Source organism: Anabas testudineus, chromosome 16 (assembly GCF_900324465.2).
Source record: "Anabas testudineus chromosome 16, fAnaTes1.2, whole genome shotgun sequence".
In the NCBI taxonomy this organism is placed as follows: Eukaryota; Metazoa; Chordata; class Actinopteri; order Anabantiformes; family Anabantidae; genus Anabas; species Anabas testudineus.
The window spans coordinates 20929730-20951031 of record NC_046625.1 but is presented as its reverse complement, the minus strand read 5'-3'; the positions used below and the strand labels follow the sequence as shown (position 1 = coordinate 20951031).

The 21302-nt window shown below is 40.0% G+C and overlaps 1 protein-coding gene across 1 annotated transcript in view; it reads right to left on the bottom strand.

The window, feature by feature from the left end:
• LOC113170474 (vacuolar protein sorting-associated protein 13B) overlaps window positions 1-21302 on the bottom strand; it is a 278722-nt gene that overhangs the window by 164356 nt on the left and 93064 nt on the right. Inside the window, 2 exon segments of the mRNA XM_026372581.1 lie at window positions 2297-2459; window positions 4661-4770. Coding sequence (XP_026228366.1) covers window positions 2297-2459; window positions 4661-4770 — 273 coding nt within the window.

Genomic DNA, 21302 nt, shown 5'->3' with positions numbered 1-21302 from the left:
AAGCAGTGTATAAAGAATCACAAGAACCCAACAGCAATTCAACAACCCTGTGAGGAGTGAGGGGTGAGGAGTTCCTCTTTTTCATCAGGGTCACCAGCGAAAACAGAAAAAAGAGAAGAGTAGCAGTGGTCTCAGCTCCACAGTGGTGCTGATCACAGTACTATCTATATTCTCTGACTGCAGGGAGGCTTATTGTTTCTGCATAATTAACATCACAAATGCATCTGCCCATTCCTTATTCTGATTGCTCACAGAAACGATTTTCATTAAATCTATATATGTAAAGCTGCAGCAATTTTCTCAAAAGACGCTATTCATTTACTAACAAGAGCTATTCCAATGTGGAGTGTTGGAATGCGGGCCATAAGGGCTGAATTTTAACAAAATGCAGCACCAGCACCTAGTTACCAATGCCTTGTTTTCACAAGAGAAATATTTGGATAAGATAGAGCTGGATTCTGACTCAGTAACTAATGCCGCACAAAGATGAGGTGCCATATACAAATATGTATATACCACTCCAACACACACAATCTCAGGCCACATGTACTGTTCACTTGACATTTTGCCACAACCAACACAGCGTAGATGTATGTGTTTTTTTTTCAACAGCCCATCCTAATTGTTTTTTGTCATTGTAATTTACAAACATGTGTGGTGCTTTTAACTAAACAACAAAAAGACAGAAAGTAGCAAGACAGAAAGACGGCTTCATAGTCAGAAAAACAAAAAGTTAGGCAGGGGAGATTGAGGACCACTCACATATTGTAGATAGACAGCTGATGGATAGAAGGTCGTGCACACTGATAGCCAGTGTACTTTAGTCAGTTGAGTGCTGCTGACAAGCTACAGCCTGTTGTAACTCTGTTGAAGCCAAGGTGACTGTTTACTGACAACTCCTTATGAGAGAATATACTGTTGAGATGTGAGTAAGCAAAGATGCTGTGGTATGGAAAAGCCATTAGCAAACGTTGGATGAAACAAGGAACAGAGGGAAAACCAGGAGGAGAAGGCAGCGTGACCTTTCAGCTGTGAGCTTTTAAAGCGAGCAAGCAAAGAACCCTAATGGCCTTTTTTAGAATTCGAAATGTCAAAGGAGCATTTTTTAAAACACATGGGGAAACGTCATACACATGCAATGTTATTTACAGCTACAGGATGACTTCACCCATTATCACTCCTGGTGGGAACATATTTCCCAGGGGCTTGAAAAGAAGAAAAAAAGAACAAACAACCACTTGCTTATTTCCCCTGACTTGTGACTGCAATGCTTTGGCAGAGAATGTTCAACTGTTTAAGTGTTTAAAGGACCTGGAGCCTAAACACCATCAGAGTTAAACAGTAGAGACTGGGAAGACTTTTTTATGTATTTATTTATTAATTTTTTAAACTGAGTTAGTAATTCAGTTAAATGAAGCCATTGAATACCACTGGATTACTTTAATCAAATATCTTTAGGGGGACACAAGAAAGAGGAGGCACACCATAAGGTTTATAAATAGCCATATGAGTATTAAATGAAAACCATTTCTGCAGTCAGCAAGGCTCTGTGTTGTGTCATAGACAGCTCCTAAACTGGGACTGCTCCGGCCATCCTCCTAGGTAGGAGTGTAAGAATGTGTGTATTCAGGTTTGGTCCTTCAGGTAGCTTTTGTGATCATCATACAATATTCCTGAGGTCCACATTATTCATCTATTCTTTGGATTTGAATATGGTGTGAGTGCATATTTGCGTGCTTGTGTACTGAATAGGTTTGTTCTGTACAGGGGGGTCCCAGAAAGTGGAAAACTGGCGCAGAGGAAGGCTCCATGTAGCCAAGCAATTCTGGGCATCCTGAGCTGATGCAGACACAGTAATACTACCAGAGGAGGAAAGCAGTAGAGGATATGCCTGGTTATGTGGTGTCCTCTGAGAACCACGTTCATGCAGTTGTCAGTGAGCTGTTGCAAGTTATGTAACAACATAGTAACATGGTTTCATAGCGTAGAAACAAGGTTAAACACAGTAAATTGTTGTAATAACTAAAGGACCATGTATTCAAACATAAAATCAGTGGCAGTTATTGTAAATATCAAGGGAGAAGTAAATGTCATTGCAGTTTTCATTTGCATATGAATTTACGCAAATCACATCTGAAAGCAAATACTGAGACTACATCTGGACCCAGTTCTGTTCCTTTTATGTATATAAACCTCCCTGCAGCACAGATTTAATGATGTTACTATAAAATATGAAATTTCACAGTGATCTTTTCCATACCATATCTGTGACAACAGTTAAGGTTGGTAAACCTACCTGTGACTGTTTTGGTTTTGACAGGGCTGCTGGCATAGTCTGAGGCCTGATTGGAGGGCTGTTTAGCCAGTGGTGTGCTTCCTATCGATACTTCGTCCTCTCTCCTCTTGGCCAGAGGAACTGGACCTTGATTCTGCAATGATATCACAGTGCGACTGAGTACCTATAAGTTTATGGAAAAGGAAATGTGTTGTTATAGTATAAGATATATACATTTCCATTAAATGTACATTGATTATATAGATTAGATATAGACAGATTCAATCTTTGAGAGCAGACAAATTCAAAGATCCGGGTTAATCAGGAGGTGCAATATATAATGCAATGCAAGACAGAAAGAGAGTGTGAGAGAGAAAGAGAAAAGAAAAATGCAGTGGAACACAAGTGAGGCCTCCAAGACCAACAAAGACTAGTGACAGCTCCCTGTTTTTCTGAGCAATCTCCCATGCTGCTGGCAGGCCAAATACACACATACACATCCTGGCTGGCAGTGAAATGGCTGAAAGACAGAAGAGCAGAGGGTTGGTTTGAAATAAGGAAACCCCATTAGCATCAGCCAGCAGCAGCACTAGGCTATGATGCTGGACAAGGCCCCAAGCCAACAACGTACTGCAGCCTGTATAAACACGCACACACACACACCAACTATTGATGCAGTTCTTTTTCAGTAACTGGATCGGGACCCAGTTGCTGGTTTTGGAAAGATAAAAAATGGACCTCCGAAATTACATTAGTATTTAAAGCTACTGATTAAGGTATGATGCCATCCTAAGTTGTTGCAACTTAACATGAGGTGAATAAAATAATGTAAGCCAGTAGGTTAGTTGCCCAAAATCAGGTTCGACTTGAAAAGCACATTCAAGGCTGTGGAAGAGAGAGCTGAGAGCATGTTCTAAATACTCTTTAGTTAGAAAGACACTTCCAAATACAATCCGTGTAACCATTTTGACAGTTCATGTACTGGATAAAAATGTTAAATGGTTGAAAATGTTATATAATTCAGTTTGTGGAAAATATGTGCTTGGCCACATTTTAATAGTCTGTGCTAAAAGCAGGTACCTTACCCACTGACCATTGCTCATTCCTAGTGGATGACATAATATGAGCTAACTCCTTCTACCACACACCCCGGGTTGGGATGGGGAAGGGGGCAGAGTGTGTGTGTGTGTGTGTGTGTGTGTGTTTTCTGCTTGCTTGTTCTCCTTTTCTGTCACTTTCTTGATCCTGTCTTACCTTACCTTGTCCTTTTCTTATATCTCCTCTCTTTTCTATACTTTTTTAACTTACCCTATGCCTTGGTGTTTCATTTGTTCCTCCATATGTTCGTCTTCACCTCCTTCCATATGTTCTCTGTTCTCTCGCTATTGTACTGTAACACCATTTACCAACCGTCTGTTTCTGACTCCACTTCTGTCTTCTGTTCCTCCCCTGTGTGTTGTCCTACATCTCTTTCCTCTGTATTACTGAAGCCTTATCATTGGTCTCATGTCACACATACTTCCATCTTCACCATCCTATAAATGACCATTACTTTGACCTCTTTTCCCTTCTAATCATTTCCTGCCAAGCTGACCATAACCAGTCAGTATCCTCTCCTGTCCTTCACAGGCTGTTAATTGTCCTTCAGTTGGAATCCTTGTCTAAGCAGCCAGGCCTTGAGAAGGCCTTGACAGGCAGCTGAGGTAGGTGGCCTTGCAGAAACAAACACTGGCACACACACACACGTCTGCTGCAGCATGAACACACACAACAGCCAGTGTTGTATATCCCTCACACTGGCTGCAGTTCAACTCATAACATGTGTTTACCCCCATACAGCAACAACCTCCAGTTCCTGCAACAATTAACTCCCTTTCTGACTTGTACACACACATGCCGACAGCTGTTGCAAACTGCAACTGCAGGAGGCATGAAACAAAGCAACTTGAAAAAGAAAACAGTAAAAGTATTACAGCATGATATATGTATGTGTGTGTGTGTGTGTGTGTGTGTGTGTGTGTGTGTGTGTGTGTGTGTGTGTGTTAGAGTGTGCGTGAGTGTAGCCATAGTGCATTCAACCTCCGTAACCATCACCATGACCCTTGTCAAATAAATAGAGAGACTGGATGGAAGACAGGGAGCAAAGCACATGATGAAAAAAAGGTAGCTGGGAAAGAGAAGGCAGGGTAGAGGGAGGGGTGTCAGACATTTACATTTGCTCCAGACTTTTATCCAGAACAAGTCAGAGAGAATGCAACAGTGAAATATGCTGTAAGCACTTTATTATTACAAATTACTAGTTAAAACATGTTTAAATCACCACACAAATGGCCTGGAGCAGAAACTGACAGATCTTGTCTGAGAACACGAGAGGGGATTACATACCTGTTGCTGTTGCCTGCTGCTCCCTCTGTGAGGTTGGTACAAAAGCCATGTACAGAACACTGGGTCCACGTTGACAGCTATGCCCTGGACACTGACCAGCAGGACTGCTCCTGGAAGGCAAAGAAAATCAAAGCCATGATAAATGAGCAATCCTTTTAAAAGAAAAACTATTAGGAAAGGATCTTGTATGTATACTGTGCACCTGTCTTGCCTAAGAGCAAATCTAAATAGCAGTTGTTTGAAAGCAGTCATGCAGTGGTTTGATATTGCTTGATCACTGTAATAATGATCATCCCTCAGGATGAGGGGCTTGTTTTTTCTGAACACAAGGTCAGATGGATAGGCATGAATAATTTGTCTCAGATGTCCACTTGTGGCTTGTGTGTGTTTTTAACATGCGTGTTCATGTTAAAAACACACATAAGCAGGATCAATAGACATCATACGTTGCACAGAATGACAAACTAACATAAAAACTACAGTGGGTTAACTCACATTCAAAAAAATGGCACAGATGCTGTTGCAAAGTATCAGTATGTGGTAAAAGTGACTTGAGTTCGTCATGACTGAGTATCAGGTTCCTCCACTCCTGCACAAGTTTACACTGTGTCCTAATGACCTGTTGGTGGGTAGCGGCAAGGAGCACAGTTTGTTTCAATTGTACTGTTCAAAGTGGTATCACACTAAGCCAAGAATAACATTTTCTTTTGATAAATTTCTATGAAACTCGAGCATTTCTCTGGGTTTTAGTTTACTCTTAAATAATAATCTTTACCAACAATAAGTGGGCCCTGAGGTAATGCATTAGGATCCTAACAATAATGATTCCCATGCCGGCAGGATTAGCGCAGGGTCTCTGGCGTGCCGTGGAATGTCCCAGCATGACGATAGGAGGATGTTTCAGCTCTAGGAGGACTTTCAGGAGTTTAATGGAGCTTTGGACAAGAACGCCGTCTTCTGTTTCAGGCCCTGAGGCGAACCAGAGTGTGTGTGTGTAAGTGTGAATGTGTAAATGTCTGTATGTGTTTCACCTCCTACAAAGTCTTATAGCTTGTTGCTTTGCCTAACATTTAAGTGCCTCTAAAGCATGTACAAAGTACAATTATAATCTCTCCCTAAACACACACTCACAAAGAAAGACACACAGACACAGTTCTGTTACTCCAGCTCTCCAGTTCCAATATTTCCTGTGAACAATGCAAATAAAACAGCTTTAATTTGCTCCACTTTTATAATGTTCAGTGATTTGTACCCTGTTTGTGTGTGTGTGTGTGTGTGTGTGTGTGTGTGTGTGTGTGTGTGTGTTTGCTCATTCAAGTAAATGTGCATGCACGTGCATCTACGGTATGATGTTGTATAGTGTATGCATTTATCAGTGCTAGTGTCTAATCATTGTTTATTACTGTTACAAAATATGTTCTCCCTTTATTGCTTTATCTGTCCATCAACTTTCTGTCACTTGCATTCTTTTGTCTCCTTACCATTTCCTTTTCTACCTACACCTACAAGTTTCTAACTGTCCCTAAAATCGCCTTTGTCCACCTACAGTAACCTACAGTAACAGCCTTGTCATTCCAAATCCACCTCATTCTCTCTTCTCCTGACGTGGAATAATAACCTCAGCCCTGTGGCTTGAACTCCTACACCACAGTGTGGCTGCTTAATAGGCTTTGGCTGTGGCTCTAGTGCTGGGGCCTGACTTCAAGTGGTTTCATCATAGCCCAGAACAGCATGAGCAGTACAGGACCCAAAAGACTGGGAATGGGCTGAGTAGTGTCAATGTAGTGAAGATGTATCAAGAAATTGAGCCTAAACTGTGGTCTATGGGAAACACTGAGCATGACAAACGACATTCAGCAGAAATGAGTCATCGCGCAATAAATCACATAACTTAGTATATGGATTGTTTATTTAACAGTTATTACAGATATAAATGAGCAAATAAATGGATTTAAAAAAGTTTTAAATATCTTACAAAAGTTTCAACTCTGAAGAGGGGACCATATGATATAAACTGTGTTTTATCTAAAGTGACCAAATGGAGTGCGATAAGTAAGCTGGAATAACGTGTTTTCAGAAGCCGTTATCTTATGATGCCCGTATCATGGTGGTACATTACAACCCCACTCAAAAAGCTATTTTTTTGAGATTAGAGCATACATGACTTCTTCCATCTCTCTCTGCCAGTTTGACAGTGACACAGAAACAAAGGAAAAGTTGACCTGACTTTCAATCCTTTGAAGACCAAGGCTTTACCATCCACGCTGTGTGATCTCGTTTCATCATTGTGTTGACACAACTGCCAGACTGACAAGTCCTTTGAAGCGTGCACCACCATTAAACAGCCAAGCATGCTTGAAGGGTGACCTCGGCAGCAGGCTAACTGTTGTTTTTCTCTGCTCTAACAAGGTGGCATAAAGTGATGACAATGATAACAAGGGTGTTTTTCTTACTTCCTAAATGATCCCTCAAGAAAACACCACAATACTGCTCATTGCACTAGACTCTGTAAATACACACATCAGCAAAAAATATAGTATGTGCAGGCCTCTGTGAAGACACACTTACCTTGACTCAACCTCAGTGGACCTATTAATGTCAAAGGTGTTTTTTTTTCTTCAGTAGCTCAAGACCAGTAGAGTTAAAAGAAAGCACAGGGCTGCTGGTGTTGTTTTACGGCTGTTTGACATCAGGCTGCTACATGGCCTCAGGCTACAGAGCATTTCTACATCAGACCAGACTCAGGGTAGGCCTCTAACCTTTCAGCCCTGAATACGTTCTACTATCAGTCTCTTCTTTTCTGGGTCAACTGCCTCAGTATCTATAAGCCATACATCTTTCTGTCTTCATGTTGTCTTTAGATCGGCTTACAGCGTTTATGCATGGACATTTTTGAATGCAAAATCTGCTTTTGTTTAGTCACTGCAAGCATGAAATTCAATAAACTGGGAGTGGTTAGGTCAGTGCAAGTTCAAATTCAAGTCCCACAGTGGAGACCAAAGCTGTGATTGGGGTTAGAGAGGGCACAACCTTTCAACTACAGGGCCATGACCTCACCATTAGAGTAACAGACAGGCTAAAAGAGGTGAGACCCCACCCCCTTACACCCCCAGGTAGACAGAGGAGGGGGGGAATCATGTTCTAGCCAACTAATCACCCCCTCAAAATCGCTTCATTGTTGGACGTGAGGCAGCACTGGGACCATGCGTCCAGCTTCTCTAACAGAAAATAAATAAATATAGCCCAGCCCGCGTCAGCCAGATGACTTCTGACAGGTTTGGTTAATTTCGAAGCCAAGTAGCAAAACAAAACATTACGCCAGCTTGCGAGGCCTACACTGCCTTTAATTGCTTTTCCGATGAGCTCATGACTCAAAGGTGTCCTGGAGTGAGCCATGCAGCCCAACAGGTGTTCTACTGGTGCGTGTGTGTGTGTGGGAGAGAGCGAAAGAGAGAGAGAGAGACACACACACAGACAGAGAGCTGATGACACCACTGAAAAGGGAGCTGTGTGTGGGTGGGGGCAAGGAACAGTGTGTGCAGTATTATGTGTGTGTGAGTAACATAAGGAAGTGTTTCTATTTGTATCCATTTGTGCATGTGTTGTAGGACAGTGAACAGACACTGATTCATGAAGTCACACACTGTCTTGCTCTCAAACACAAACCAACCTGTGACACACATTCACTATACTGTTGTGCCCCTGCCGTGCTGCTACCCAGTGGGGCCCAGGGGTCTTGGCCCACCACCGCAGGATCCCAGTGGCTCAGGAAGGACACAGGCAGGTCTGACTGGAAACAGACCCCAACGTACGGCATGCCTGCTCTCACTCTGGATCCATACACCTCTCTGTGCTGGGAGCCAATATGTGTGTCTGTGCACATGAGTATAGTTTGCATGAGAGAGAGAGAGTGTGTGTGTCTGTCTTTCAACATGGTCCAACAGAGGTAGCCTGCAGCTGACAGGCTAGACCCACCTCGTAAAGGTTGACTATGGCTGTAACAGTAATAGGCAGGAAGAAAGCTGGAGAGTGATTCTGTGAAATTCTGTGATAACGTCACGGAGTCATAGACACACATTCAGAAAGAGAGAAAGAAAAAGATAGAATACAGAGACACAGTAAACATGTAGTACCTACAGTGAGATGATGGGAAAATGTCATGTCAAAACTTTATTTTTGTAATATACATAAGCTTGTGGGTCTTTCTGATTTATGAAATTACTACAATAAGTCATCATGGAAGTCCGGTAACACTTATCACATGTGCTCATATATGGATAAGCAGTAAAAGCATACACATGTGAGTCCATGCTTCTCATACATTACATATGTCTGAAAGATTAATGTACATACACTACATATTTTAAACCTGTGTATGTAAGTGTTGATATGAGCATGCATGTGTGTATACAAAACAGACTGCATGCATGTCAACATGTGTATGTGAATGGTTATCTTTGTACTGTAGTTAGCACAGGGGCTGCATCTCATCCACAGACAGAGATCCATCATTTTGAAACACTTCTCAACACTGCCCATGCAGCAGCACTGTAGTCTGGGGCTTGACTCAACAGTAGCACCACTTTCCGTGTATGCATTGGTTAGCATGTCACTATATTGTGTGTCTAACATATACTGTAGTTTATGCTGAGCTAAACAAAGGACATTTTTTGACATAATTTAAAAAGGTACCTATAAAGTACAATCAAGGTACACACTTTATGTCTCTAAAGTGGACTCAGTTTAAGTACATTTGGAAGAAATCTTACAATATTGTTGTAAATTGCATAAAACATACCACACTAAATACTTGAGCATGGGAAAATGGCCCTATGCACATACCTATTATGTCCTGTAGACCAGCAGTGAGGCCAGATGTGGGGGTTGAAGCAGCAGTACAGTACAGCAGCAGATGTTGATAAGAGACTCATACATATCTCCATTCTGGTTGATTCCTAGCCTTCATAAATTCACATCAACTCCCATGGTGTTGAAAAGACAACCACATACTACACATTTGCTGCCTGTGCCCCTGCTGAAACCCAAGCAGCCCTGATTTGGAATATTCCAGCTGCTATCTCTCTTCCTATCATCTCTCTCCTACACCAATCCTCTGATATGCCCACAGAAACACACTCTATTACTGTCTTGCTCACTTCCAAATACACCGAAGGAAAACGCTTAAAGTCACGACCAAATGTGACCTGGCCCTTGTCAGCAAGATAGCTAGCCTTCTTAATGAGAGACAAAACAGACTTGGTCCTGATTGCATTAATGTATCATTACCGTATCCATCATGAACATACAGTGCACTGTGTGAACCCTAAATGAGCCCCAATATAATGTAAGGGGAACAGAAGAGACACTTCTGAGCTCATTAAAATAAACAGACTTCTGCTTCTGCTGCTGCTTTCCCACAGACAGTCTCAGTTTTGCATAGTTACCTTGAAAACTCCTTATCGCTGCTATCATTCAGCTGGCTCATGGGCTTTCTCTACAGTTCAAGCTGAGTTCTCTCATTTTGTCATGGGGAGAGAGGGAGTGAAGCAATTTAATGTCTGTCATTAGCTCGGATTCCTTCCAAGTATTTTAGTATGAATTTTATTGTAACAACTACAACCGCTTATTGCAAATGGCAACATTTGAAGTTGACTTGATTTTGCTGTAATGTTTCTTATACTCTTGAGGCTCATGTCCATGATGAAGTTATGCAATAAAAAGCTGAGTAAATACTTTGTCAAATAAATAATGATGCAGATATATCTTCATAAAATAGTAACAGCTCAAAGAATAATAAATGCTGTTCATACAGAAAAATAAATATATTTTGAGAAATGCCGAAAAAAAACAAATCATTCACAAAGTAAACAAAGAGCAGAAAAAGAACATGTAATGTAGTGTACCAAGCAGACTGGGAATTGGGCATGAGAGAAAAAAAAAGTCTGAAATGCACTGCCTGTTAGTGTGCATGTCATTCTGTAGTAATATATGTCAACTAACATGCTGGCTATTTTTAGTCTTAGAAAGCAGCAAACATGCACTCTTCTTTTTTTTGTTTTTATCTCTGAGTCATTTAGGAAATCAAGTATTTTATGTATATTATTTATGTCAGAACAGGTGATGCATTAATGGAAAATACCACTGAAAGTAGTGTACATTTCCTTCACATTGCCTGATTATTGTCTGTGTCTGACGAAATAGTGCCACTGTCACATATTGTCTTATGGCCCAAAAAAATGTAACAATTAGCTTTCTGGATAGCAAACTAGACAGTCGAGGACAAGATCCTGTCTACAATTACCATCAAGTCCTTCCACCTCTCTGCACAATCTGTATTCCCTCATTTTCCAGCTTGGCCCTTGTATCAAGTTCAGTAGATTTAGTAAGTATCTCAGTGACAGATCAAAGTCTTCTGGCTGAGGTTTGGAGTCACTCAGGAAGTTGGGAATGCTGCACTGAAGAATCTAAAGTTTGCACGCCAATATGCATTGGGAAGATTCTCCTTTGATGTGTGTCTCTATCTACTGTATCGGTCTGCCAGCATGGCTGCCACCCAGTCCTGAGTATTTGCCTGTTTGGTCCATGAGCGGAGGCAAGTTTATTTTATATATTCTTTCAACTCTGCCATCATCTCTGGTCATAAGCAGCCATTGAAGATTTTTCCAAATCATTTAAAAAAGAATAATTTAAGCAAATTGTCATTAATCTCTTAAAAAGTGAGAGTGTAACAAAATAAACTAAAGTAAACCATCATGGTCATTATTATATCTTAAATTGTTTTCATATAAGAAGATCAACTATATTATATTACTTATCCCCAATATCTGAAATTCCTGTTTAATTTCAGGACAAAAACGTCCATCTAGTCGTTAACCACTTCACCAGAACTAGTAAACACTGGGTGCATGTGCAAAAGATAATACGTCTGAGCATGTGTGTTTTTGTTCTCTATTAACCTCAATAACTATCACTGTCAGCTTCTCATAGTGCTATGAATGTGATTTTGCACTTCTCTCCAAACTGACAGCCAAATAATAAATACATGAATTGGATATGGAGAACAAGATAGGAATGTTCGAAGATGTTTATATGAAATAACTAATATCTCTTGACCCCTCTCCTTCTGTCTCTCTATCTATCTTTCTCAATTTCAGTCTCTGTGGGTCCCTCACAGTTCGCACTCCCACTATCCACCTCATCCTCCTCTTGCTTGCCACAGTAGATTGAAGATTACTCCTCTTAAAGACATAGCTTTAAGTGGTTGCACATTTGAACCATTTAGCAATTTGGTCTAATGGTTTCAGGATGAGCTATTTTAGCTGCAATGAAGGAACTAAAGGATAGAGAGATGAAGGGGTGTACAGTATGATGAAAACACTAGTTCTGATTGGCTGGATTTCCTCATCCAGAAAGGGGGTCACTGTGGTGTCAACACTGCACGGGATGAGCTCAAATAGAGGTAGAATGATTACACCTGAGCAATTAGAAGTTAGCTAATGGAGGTAAATATTCCAAGACATATTAGCCAAGTGAGGAAGAGGATTTTTATGGCTGTTCCAGAGTTACACATGGACAGATAATGCTCTCCCACTGGCATCAATTAGCTCTCAAATCCTTCCATGAATACTTGACCCACAAATTCAATGAGTCTAAATAACGAATAGGTTTTGGTTCAAAACCTACACAAAAATCTTTGTGAGGACATTCTTGGCTGTCCTCACAACTTCAAAGTCCAAGTTTAGGATTAGGTTTAGAATTACAGTTAGTTTTTGTCTTATTTCGGGGTTAGGAAAAGAGCTTCGTTTAGGCATTTAGTTGTGATGACTGGAGGTAGGGTAAGTGGTTGAAGAATGTATTGTGAGTGAGTGAGTGAGTGTTCTCTACAACTATATGAAGATACCTGTGTGTGTGCATGTGTGTGTGGAAGAGCTCCTTTGTATATCTGGCCTGTTATTAGTCACTGTTGAATGATGCTGTGGTTTGAACTGACAGCAAAGTAAATTCCAAGTGTGGATCTTGATGTTAGAGGATGTCACTCCTGTCTGCACACACTGATGAGAAGGAAGATGTGTTTACACGCAGCAGAGCTATATTTAATACAGTCAGAGATTACACACACATAGACACATATGTAGTTGTGCATGCACACACATATAAAAAAAGCTTAGGCCACCTGCAGCAAGCTGTAGAATATCCAAACTACTATCAGCTGCCCTACATTAACAAACTATGGCACAAAAGCAGTGATGAGTCAGCTACTCTAAACACACTTGAAAAGCTTCCCAGACTGGAGTACTGCAGACAAACAGGACAGATGAGGAGAAGAGGGATATTGTCAGGACAACAGTGATGAAGAATAGGTAGGGGAAGGGACAAATGTTACGGAAAGGAAAGAGAGAGAGTGAGGGAAGACCATATATATATATCGGGATGGGGAGAAAGAGGAGAAGGATAGAGGGCAGGAGAGAGCAAGGGAGGAATAACCTTTTTTTTTAAGTGTCCTTATCCTTCAACCTCTAATCTGAGTGTTACAATCAGGACAAAGTCTACATCTAGAGGGATGAAGACCTCCTCCTGGCCCACTTATCTCTCTCTTGCTGTTTAGCTAAAAAAAACAAAAAAGAAAAACATATATTTTAATATACAAGTGCTCTCATTAAAATGTCTATATGAAGACAAACACACTCTGCCAATGCACATAGAAGTAAGAAGATTGCAACACTGGACTTATTCTGTAGACTGTTTTAAATCTACTAACACCATAGCGCCATTCCTTATACATTTAATGTTGAGACGCCATAGACAGCAAGAGCAGCAAAGGCCAGCTTGACATCAATCCATCCTTTCTTTTTTGACATCTGTCGGCCAATAAAGAAAGCAGAGATGATGTGTTTGGCCATGGTTACAAGACAAAGGTGATCCAAAAAGAAAAAGTCCAATATGACTGTCTTCATGGAAACCTTAAACTTGATGAAAATGTTTTCTGTCTAGACTCATGATATTCACATAGGAACAAACGTGTTTTCCCCAACTTTGGAAATTAGTGGGCCCAGACCACTTAAAGAAATGTAATGTGAGAGTGGGAGATGAACTGGAGGAAAAGATGTTTTGACCACCTGACACAATATTACTTGTCAGAATTAAGCCTTAATGTTACACACAAAACTTTAAACACTTTAAATGAGTAAATAGCTAATATACATCTTTAAAGGTGGGAAGTTACATATTACCTATGCATAATTCATCACAGAGACAATGAATTGGCAAAAATCTACCAGTGCTCGCACTGACAACAACAGCCAGAGCATTTATGTAGGTGATCAGAGATGTGTATTCTACTAATATCACAAACCTTGTAAACCTGGTGGCTGAACTTTTAATTAAGAGCCAGAGGAGGCTTGTGGAGGCTAATCTCTAGTGGCTATTAGTGCCGGGAAGTAGTCCTTTCATCTGCAGGTCTTGTATATGCTGTGAAGGAAAGAGAGTGGCGCTAAGACTGCCTATGTTTACTGCCTGTTTATCTAAGAGTGGGCATGTGGGGGGCTGGAAGGCCACAGAAGGTCAAACCACACACAGCGAGAGGAGTCCAGGACCCCCGGAGGACCACTCAAAGTGATGAGATTTTACAACTACTGCATAGCCTATGACTACTGTTGCTGCTGCACTCACACGCACAACACACACACGTTTGTAATAACTGACTGATGCACACACACACACTCCTGACTCATAGCGTTTATTACTACTGTGTTGAAACTAAGTCCCTCCGGGGCAGGAAGACAAGTCGAGGGTTCCTGTGGACCTCAAGGCCCCCAAGGCAAAGAGATGGAAACATAGCTTTGAGAAAAACAAATATATTTACAGTAGCTTTTTTTTACATTATGTACTGAAATACACATATTTACATCCTAGTAACATTAACAGTGTAAGTCTAGCGACTTTATAAGAGACATTTTTTATTTATAGGCATAATCCTATAAATAAAATCCAAGTGGAAAAAGAAAAAGAAAAATTTTCCACAAAGCACTTGCCCTAAATCAAAGGTAATTACACCCAGGAGGGGGAGGAAAGGGTAGTTGTGGCAGTGGTGATGGTGGTGGCAGCAGGAAAAAAAAAAGAAACACAATGAGCCTACTTAAAGAACAGGTTGAAGAGGCTTTCTCATACAGAAAGTGTGAAAATCATAGACCAATATTTGTCTTCATTTGAGTTGTAATCATTGAGTCTCCTTTTTAGAATAATAAATTGTAAGTGAGTAAGGCTGGCATTCTGATACAGGACCATTTATCAGGGTCTTTGCTATGCCATGGGAACTATTTCCCCTCCAGGCTAATGACTTGTACAGCTAAAGGATGAAACATGTAGCCCAGCAACCACCATACTTCCTACTCCAATGCTGTGGGAGTTCACCATCTCTTTGCAATCTGCTTTCATCTTTGTTGTTATGTCTATGCATGCTTTCATAACTGTGTAGGGAGCTGCCCATTACAGCAAGACTGGTCACTAGTGCTAGGAAGCACCTGCATTTTGTAATGCTGCACCAAAGTGTGTGTGATCATGTGTTACATATGAGCACACACTAAGATGCCAGATTACACTGTATTTATTTTCAGATAACATGATATCTGGCCTACATTATCTTCTAAGCTTTTTGATTAGCTGTTTTTTTAAAGCTAATTTAGTTTCTTAAGTAAGCTTTTTTTGCTCAAAAACTACAACTTGTATTTGCTTAATTTAATATTTTAGTTACTTTTGCTGCATTACATAATATAAGAATTTAAATTCCCTTGGTACATGTTTGACAATATATGTCAGTCAATGGCAGAATCTGTGAAAAGAAACAGAGAATTACCTATCATAGTTCAAGATGGTTCAGCTCTATGAATAAGGGCACTGACCACCACTGACCACTGGCCACCAAACTACAAGTGCAGCCTTAACAATGGACAATTGGATGGAAATGTAGCAGTTATCAAGTAGTCTTTTATGAAGTTTGTCTGATCTTCAGGATAGCAAGTCCTCTCTTTGTGCTCTTAAAGCTGGTGGTCCAGGTCACAGCTGCTGTACTGGGGATGCATCCAGGCAGAGTTACACACAATCAACAACAACCCACATCAAAGGACGTACATTGGTGAAACATAATTATTAACCTTTATCCTATGAGACTACAAGTACTCCCTCCTCCTAAGCATTACTCACTGGTTTGCGAAGGGAAGAGAAAAGAGGGGACTTGCATTTTCAGTTAAAGTCTGACATCTTACAACTACAGTATATACTGTAAATGCTCACACAAACTCAGACAGATAGAGCCAGTCATCACGACCATTCTCTTACAATTAAATAATTTCTGTAAGTCTGCCAAGTCATATCACAATTTCTCTTTTTCTACACAATTTCTGTCTACTTGTAGATCCTTAGACCTCCAGCAACACTCCGAAAACCAAGGAAATCAATGAGCTGGGTAGTGAAGATATGCTTTTGGGAGCGTAAGTCATATTTTAGTTTCAGAGGTCCTTAAGACTCTGAATGAAATTAATTTTAGCTCAACTTAAAATGGTTGTGTTGTGCTTGTTTTCATTGCTGTGAGGTCAGGAAGAAAATAGTGAGCTCTGCCATAGCAAAGCATTCAAGACATGGACCTGACATGCATAACGTCACACTTCAGCCAGAACTACTATATAAACCCAGTTCAGGTGTGTCTTTATTTTTCTTGGATTTATCAACAGTCTCACAGCTAAACAATAAACTGCTATTCAAGCTTTCGAAATTGTTAAGTAGAATTGCTGTTCAAATAAACCCCTGAGGCGCAGAGGCTATCATGCCATCTGACACATTTCCTAGTCCTACCACAGCCAACGGTCAAAACCCACCACTAGAACCAAACAGAGTCACTGAATTGTCGGTCCACCCTTCTGCAGCAGTGAAAGACTGCTGCTGGTCCAGGGAACATCTGGACAGGGCACGAGAGGTGCTCATTCATTGTGAATGAAAAAAATATTCTAAGACATTTAAATGTTTCACTCACTCGCTGTTGAGTCATAACCAATGGGCATTATGAGTGTAGGAGTTTGCATTACAAATCTGATTAGTTTATGTGCCTTTGGGTAAAATGAGCTAAACATTTTAAAAATGCTTCATTACAGTGTATTACAGCTGCATACACCCATTAATAATTCCAAACCTGGCTCTGACATGACCTAGGGTGGAAATTAATCCTTCCCTTCCTTTGGTCAGGGCACAGAGAACCTAACAGTCACTCTAACAGGGCTAACATTGTAGATAAGATGGGAGAACCTTCTTGACAGAAGATATATGGAGTTTACCAAACTGTATTTAAAGGAGCATGAGATTCTAGCTCAGATGAGACAAAAAATTTTCACCTTTTAGCACAATTCTGACCTAACAGTGATAGGCATTAAGAGGACCTTTAAAGATTGCTTTGCTTATTTACACCAAACCAAATAAAGTATTCAATGTGACATCCCATATCACATTTAACATATGCACTGGAAATACAAATGATACAAGCTTTGCATTCACAACAATGCCTGATGAATTGAGTACTGAAGATTCTAGAAATGTTGTGATCAATCACTGGAAAAGGGGGTTAATGCTTACAATGATAGATTTGTGTGATTTGTAAAAGAATTTTTTTTTACGCAATAAGATACTGCCAAATAATCACTGGCACATATTTCTTAAGTCCTACTTAGGTAATAGATTTAACATAATTTGTGTGCTTCAGCCATGCCTCCAGGCCTACTATTATAGTCTGGCCTTTTCATATTTAGGATTCATTTATACCAACGCTGTCCTGTGGTCCTGACCTGTATATGGCTCTCCCGTCCCAACCCACCATAAAGTTAAGGGAGTGTGGACATAATCTGTAGAGATGCTGGCTCACCTCACCATGACCTGCCTCAAATGCTTTACTATGTCTGATTACATCTATTGCTGTCAACCACAAAGGAGCTCCCAAGAAAAGTCATTGGAGCCCATAATACCTCTTGAAATATCTGCTGTGGTTGGGGTACGTCCTATGTAAGATACTATATATTGTGATTTGTAATGCACCATAATGGTGAAAGGAAGCAAGCTAAGTAACAAAACAATGCTTTCACTTTACCAGTGTTTTTTGGCTGGCACCCTAAACTCTAACTCTACATTAATCCAATAAGAACTTACCAGGTGAGGTTGTGTAGCTACCAACAGGACAGTCTGAGGTCCTTGTTTAAATATGGTCAAGATTGAAAAAGCACCATGGAATTTACAATTTAAGGGCCGGACTTTCAAGTCATGTCTGGTTCAGATTTTACAAATGTTGTAATTTCGCTTTGAACTCTGTACTGTGATGTCAGGTTGTGATAATTTCACAGTGTAATATTTATGGGTTTGAAAAAACCATGGTGCTGTAAATAAAATCATTTTGAAGTCACACTATCATAAAAATCATTCAAAGACCAATGCAAGACGTGATGAAAGAGAGACACTATCAAATATCACTTAATGTGGCTGGAGTGACAAAATTTATTGAAAAAGAAGACATCTTTAATCTCCCACGAGCAATACCAATTTAATAGGATAATGTTAAACACACAAAAGTAAGTCACTTATTGCAAGAAACAAATTTATAAGCCACAGTTCAAAAAATTCACTCTAATCCTTCTTTAATTTTAATATTTAGGAGACATTCTGGAGGAGATCTGAATCAGAGTTCATAAAGTTACACCTGGTCTAAAGCCTCACCCATTTTCTCACCATTTCTTACTCTTTTCCCTCCACATATTTTACTGTAATTAGTTAAACATATCATAGATTATATTAAAACTATTATTGACATTGAAGGAAAAAAAGGCAGCCTACATAATATGATTTGTTTTACACCTTTATAATATAAGATATATAATACATATATATATATATATATATATATATATATATATATATATATATATATATATTCAATATATAAGAATTAAAATAAAGATCACAAATCACAGACAATGTGTTGTACTGGATGACAGCAGCTACAGTATGTGCAAGGAACAACAGTTTGATCATTACAGGGCTGCGTACATGCATTATTACCATTTAAATCAGCTCTGTCACAATGAGTCCCCTCACATCCATCTACTTTTCAAAGCTTTGCATGACCATGAACAAATACAGTATTGCCAAAATAACACTAAAAAAGGTCAACAGCAACAGAGGATCAAGTAAGAAAAATAATTAGTACCAGCTACTAGTAAGAATGAATTACCTCCATCAATACTTCTACAGATTTTTTTCATCTCTCTTTATCATCCATTCTCACTTTCTCCATCAATCTATCTTCTCTCTTTCCTTCCAGTTTGTCAGAAATGCAGACACATCTGTGCCCCCCTCAACAGCCACCAGAACGGAGGTTTATTTGACTAGAAAATTACCCTCCTCATGTTTAACATATCTCCAATATTGTCATCACCAAATATTTATTTGTAGAGGAGAGGACCTCTGAATGGCCACATTCCTTCTGCTTAGCAGCATTTACACAACTTTCTACATCACACACAGACACACACACACAGACACACACTCAAGGCTAAATGTGTTTATTAGAGTATTCAACGCAAGCTTCTTGAAAATTTGTGAACTGCATGTGTGTACTTGCCCGGGCGTATATCAGTTTGTGATATCTGCATTATAATGGCTATTTCCGGGGGGGGGGGGGGGATACTTTCCCAACAATTCTTTCCCTTCTTCGAGTGGTCAGTGTAACGTACACTGTTCATTCCTTCATTATCAAACATGATGTGACTGTGAATAAACCACATAAATACAGATAATAACCAAGGCTGTGTTCAAAAAGATAATCTAAAATTACACTTTTGCCATTGACATTCTTGGGGGGGCTCAACGTTTTGGACAGCACACCACAAGGGGGCAGTACTGTAACAAGGACCTAGAAAAGGTCAGAGAGGCTAATTCATTAATAACTGAGAAAGGAGTGAGAAAGGAATGGGGGTGGCAGTTAAAGGATTGGGGAATTTAGTTTGGGGAGGAGGGAGGAGAAGGAGAGAAAAAAGAGATAAGGCAAGAACAAAGTCAAAAGAAGAGAAAGAGGAAAGGAAAAAGGTGAGGGAAAAGCAGAAAAAAAAGAAAAAGGTATGTCTAAAAAAATTTAGGATGGTTACAGCATACATGAAACTGAGCAGAGCAGAAAATAATACTGGAGATTAAGGCTACAGAGTGTCTAACAAATCTAAGCTACTTAAATAGTGCATTTACAGAACAGCCAATTAGCTCTTACTTTTAAGCTAAAAAGTGTAAGGAGTAATTTAATTTCAAATATAATAGTGCTCTGAAATTTCTACTTTCTGAATATAGCCCAGCATGGTAGCTACCCAAACTAAACAATATAATCTCATTAGTGTATTAAATATATTCAAACCTATCTGCCAACACAGATGCACACTAAACAAAAACAAAAAACTACTGAGCCCCCAGAGAACTGTTCTAGTAAAGCCACCAGTCCCAGAGGGAAGTACCCTGATGTCTCTGTAGTGACCAGTACCTTAAACAAGCCAAGAGATGATACTTTTCCACCAAGCTGGTTGGTCACAGAATGCACAAATGCAGAAAGAACAAGTTTGTATGACCTCCTGGACTATCGCGCTGTCTGTCAGTTGTGAAGGTCTGTTTAGTTTGTTGCCTCTTACCTTTAAGATAAAACTTCATTAAAATAATAATAAATCATAATAAAGATCATTTACACAATGTTTATTGAATTTCATTCAAACATTCTGCCACAGTTTTTACCATCTGCACCACACAAACTGTCCATTTCCAGTTTCTACTGTGTGTGTGTGTGTGTAGTATTCCTCTCTGTGCGTCTTCCCCTGATCCTCATACAGTAATTCGGTTTTCTGGACATTTTTGTGTGATCACTTCAAACCATTCCAGTAATTACTCACATGCATTAAAGTGGAGACCACAAACAGCCATGATGCCGCACTCTTTTCAAGTTCCAAATGTTGTTTATTAAGCCTCTGTTTCATGACCAAATTTTCTGTGTCCATTAAAAGTGGAGCATTTTAACTCAGTGGTTTCACATTAGTCACATTTTCTGTATTCACTGTACCTCACTCAGTGTGTAGGATTCCACATGTAGCATGATCTCTGGAGTGATTATTAATGTACCATTCTAAAGATAGGTCATAATTATTCTTGGTCCCAGAGCAATAGTACTATACAGCACATAAATCAGAATAGTTCACTTTTGTTCAGACTACTCAGTTACTCATGGAGGCGCAACATCATGGTATCATTGTTTATATTTATTTACACAAGCACAACACATAAAGGTACTAAAGGCAACTAAACTAGTGTGACGATGTGGTCCATTATCCAGAGTGTCAACTGGCCAATGGAGTAAAACCATCTAACCATTGTCTGTCCGTCTGTCTATCTGACAACCGTCTCCAGCACCCTGCTGCTCTGTGCTTTTCTTTCCCTCCCTTGGCATGGGTGACCCCATGTTCACACGTGGGATATTGGCAGGGGTTCTGTCTCTGAAATGTCCCTCTCTGTCCCTGATACCATAGTAGCGTTCTCTTAGGCTGTTCTGCTTCCACATGTTCACCCTGCCACCTACTGTGTGGAC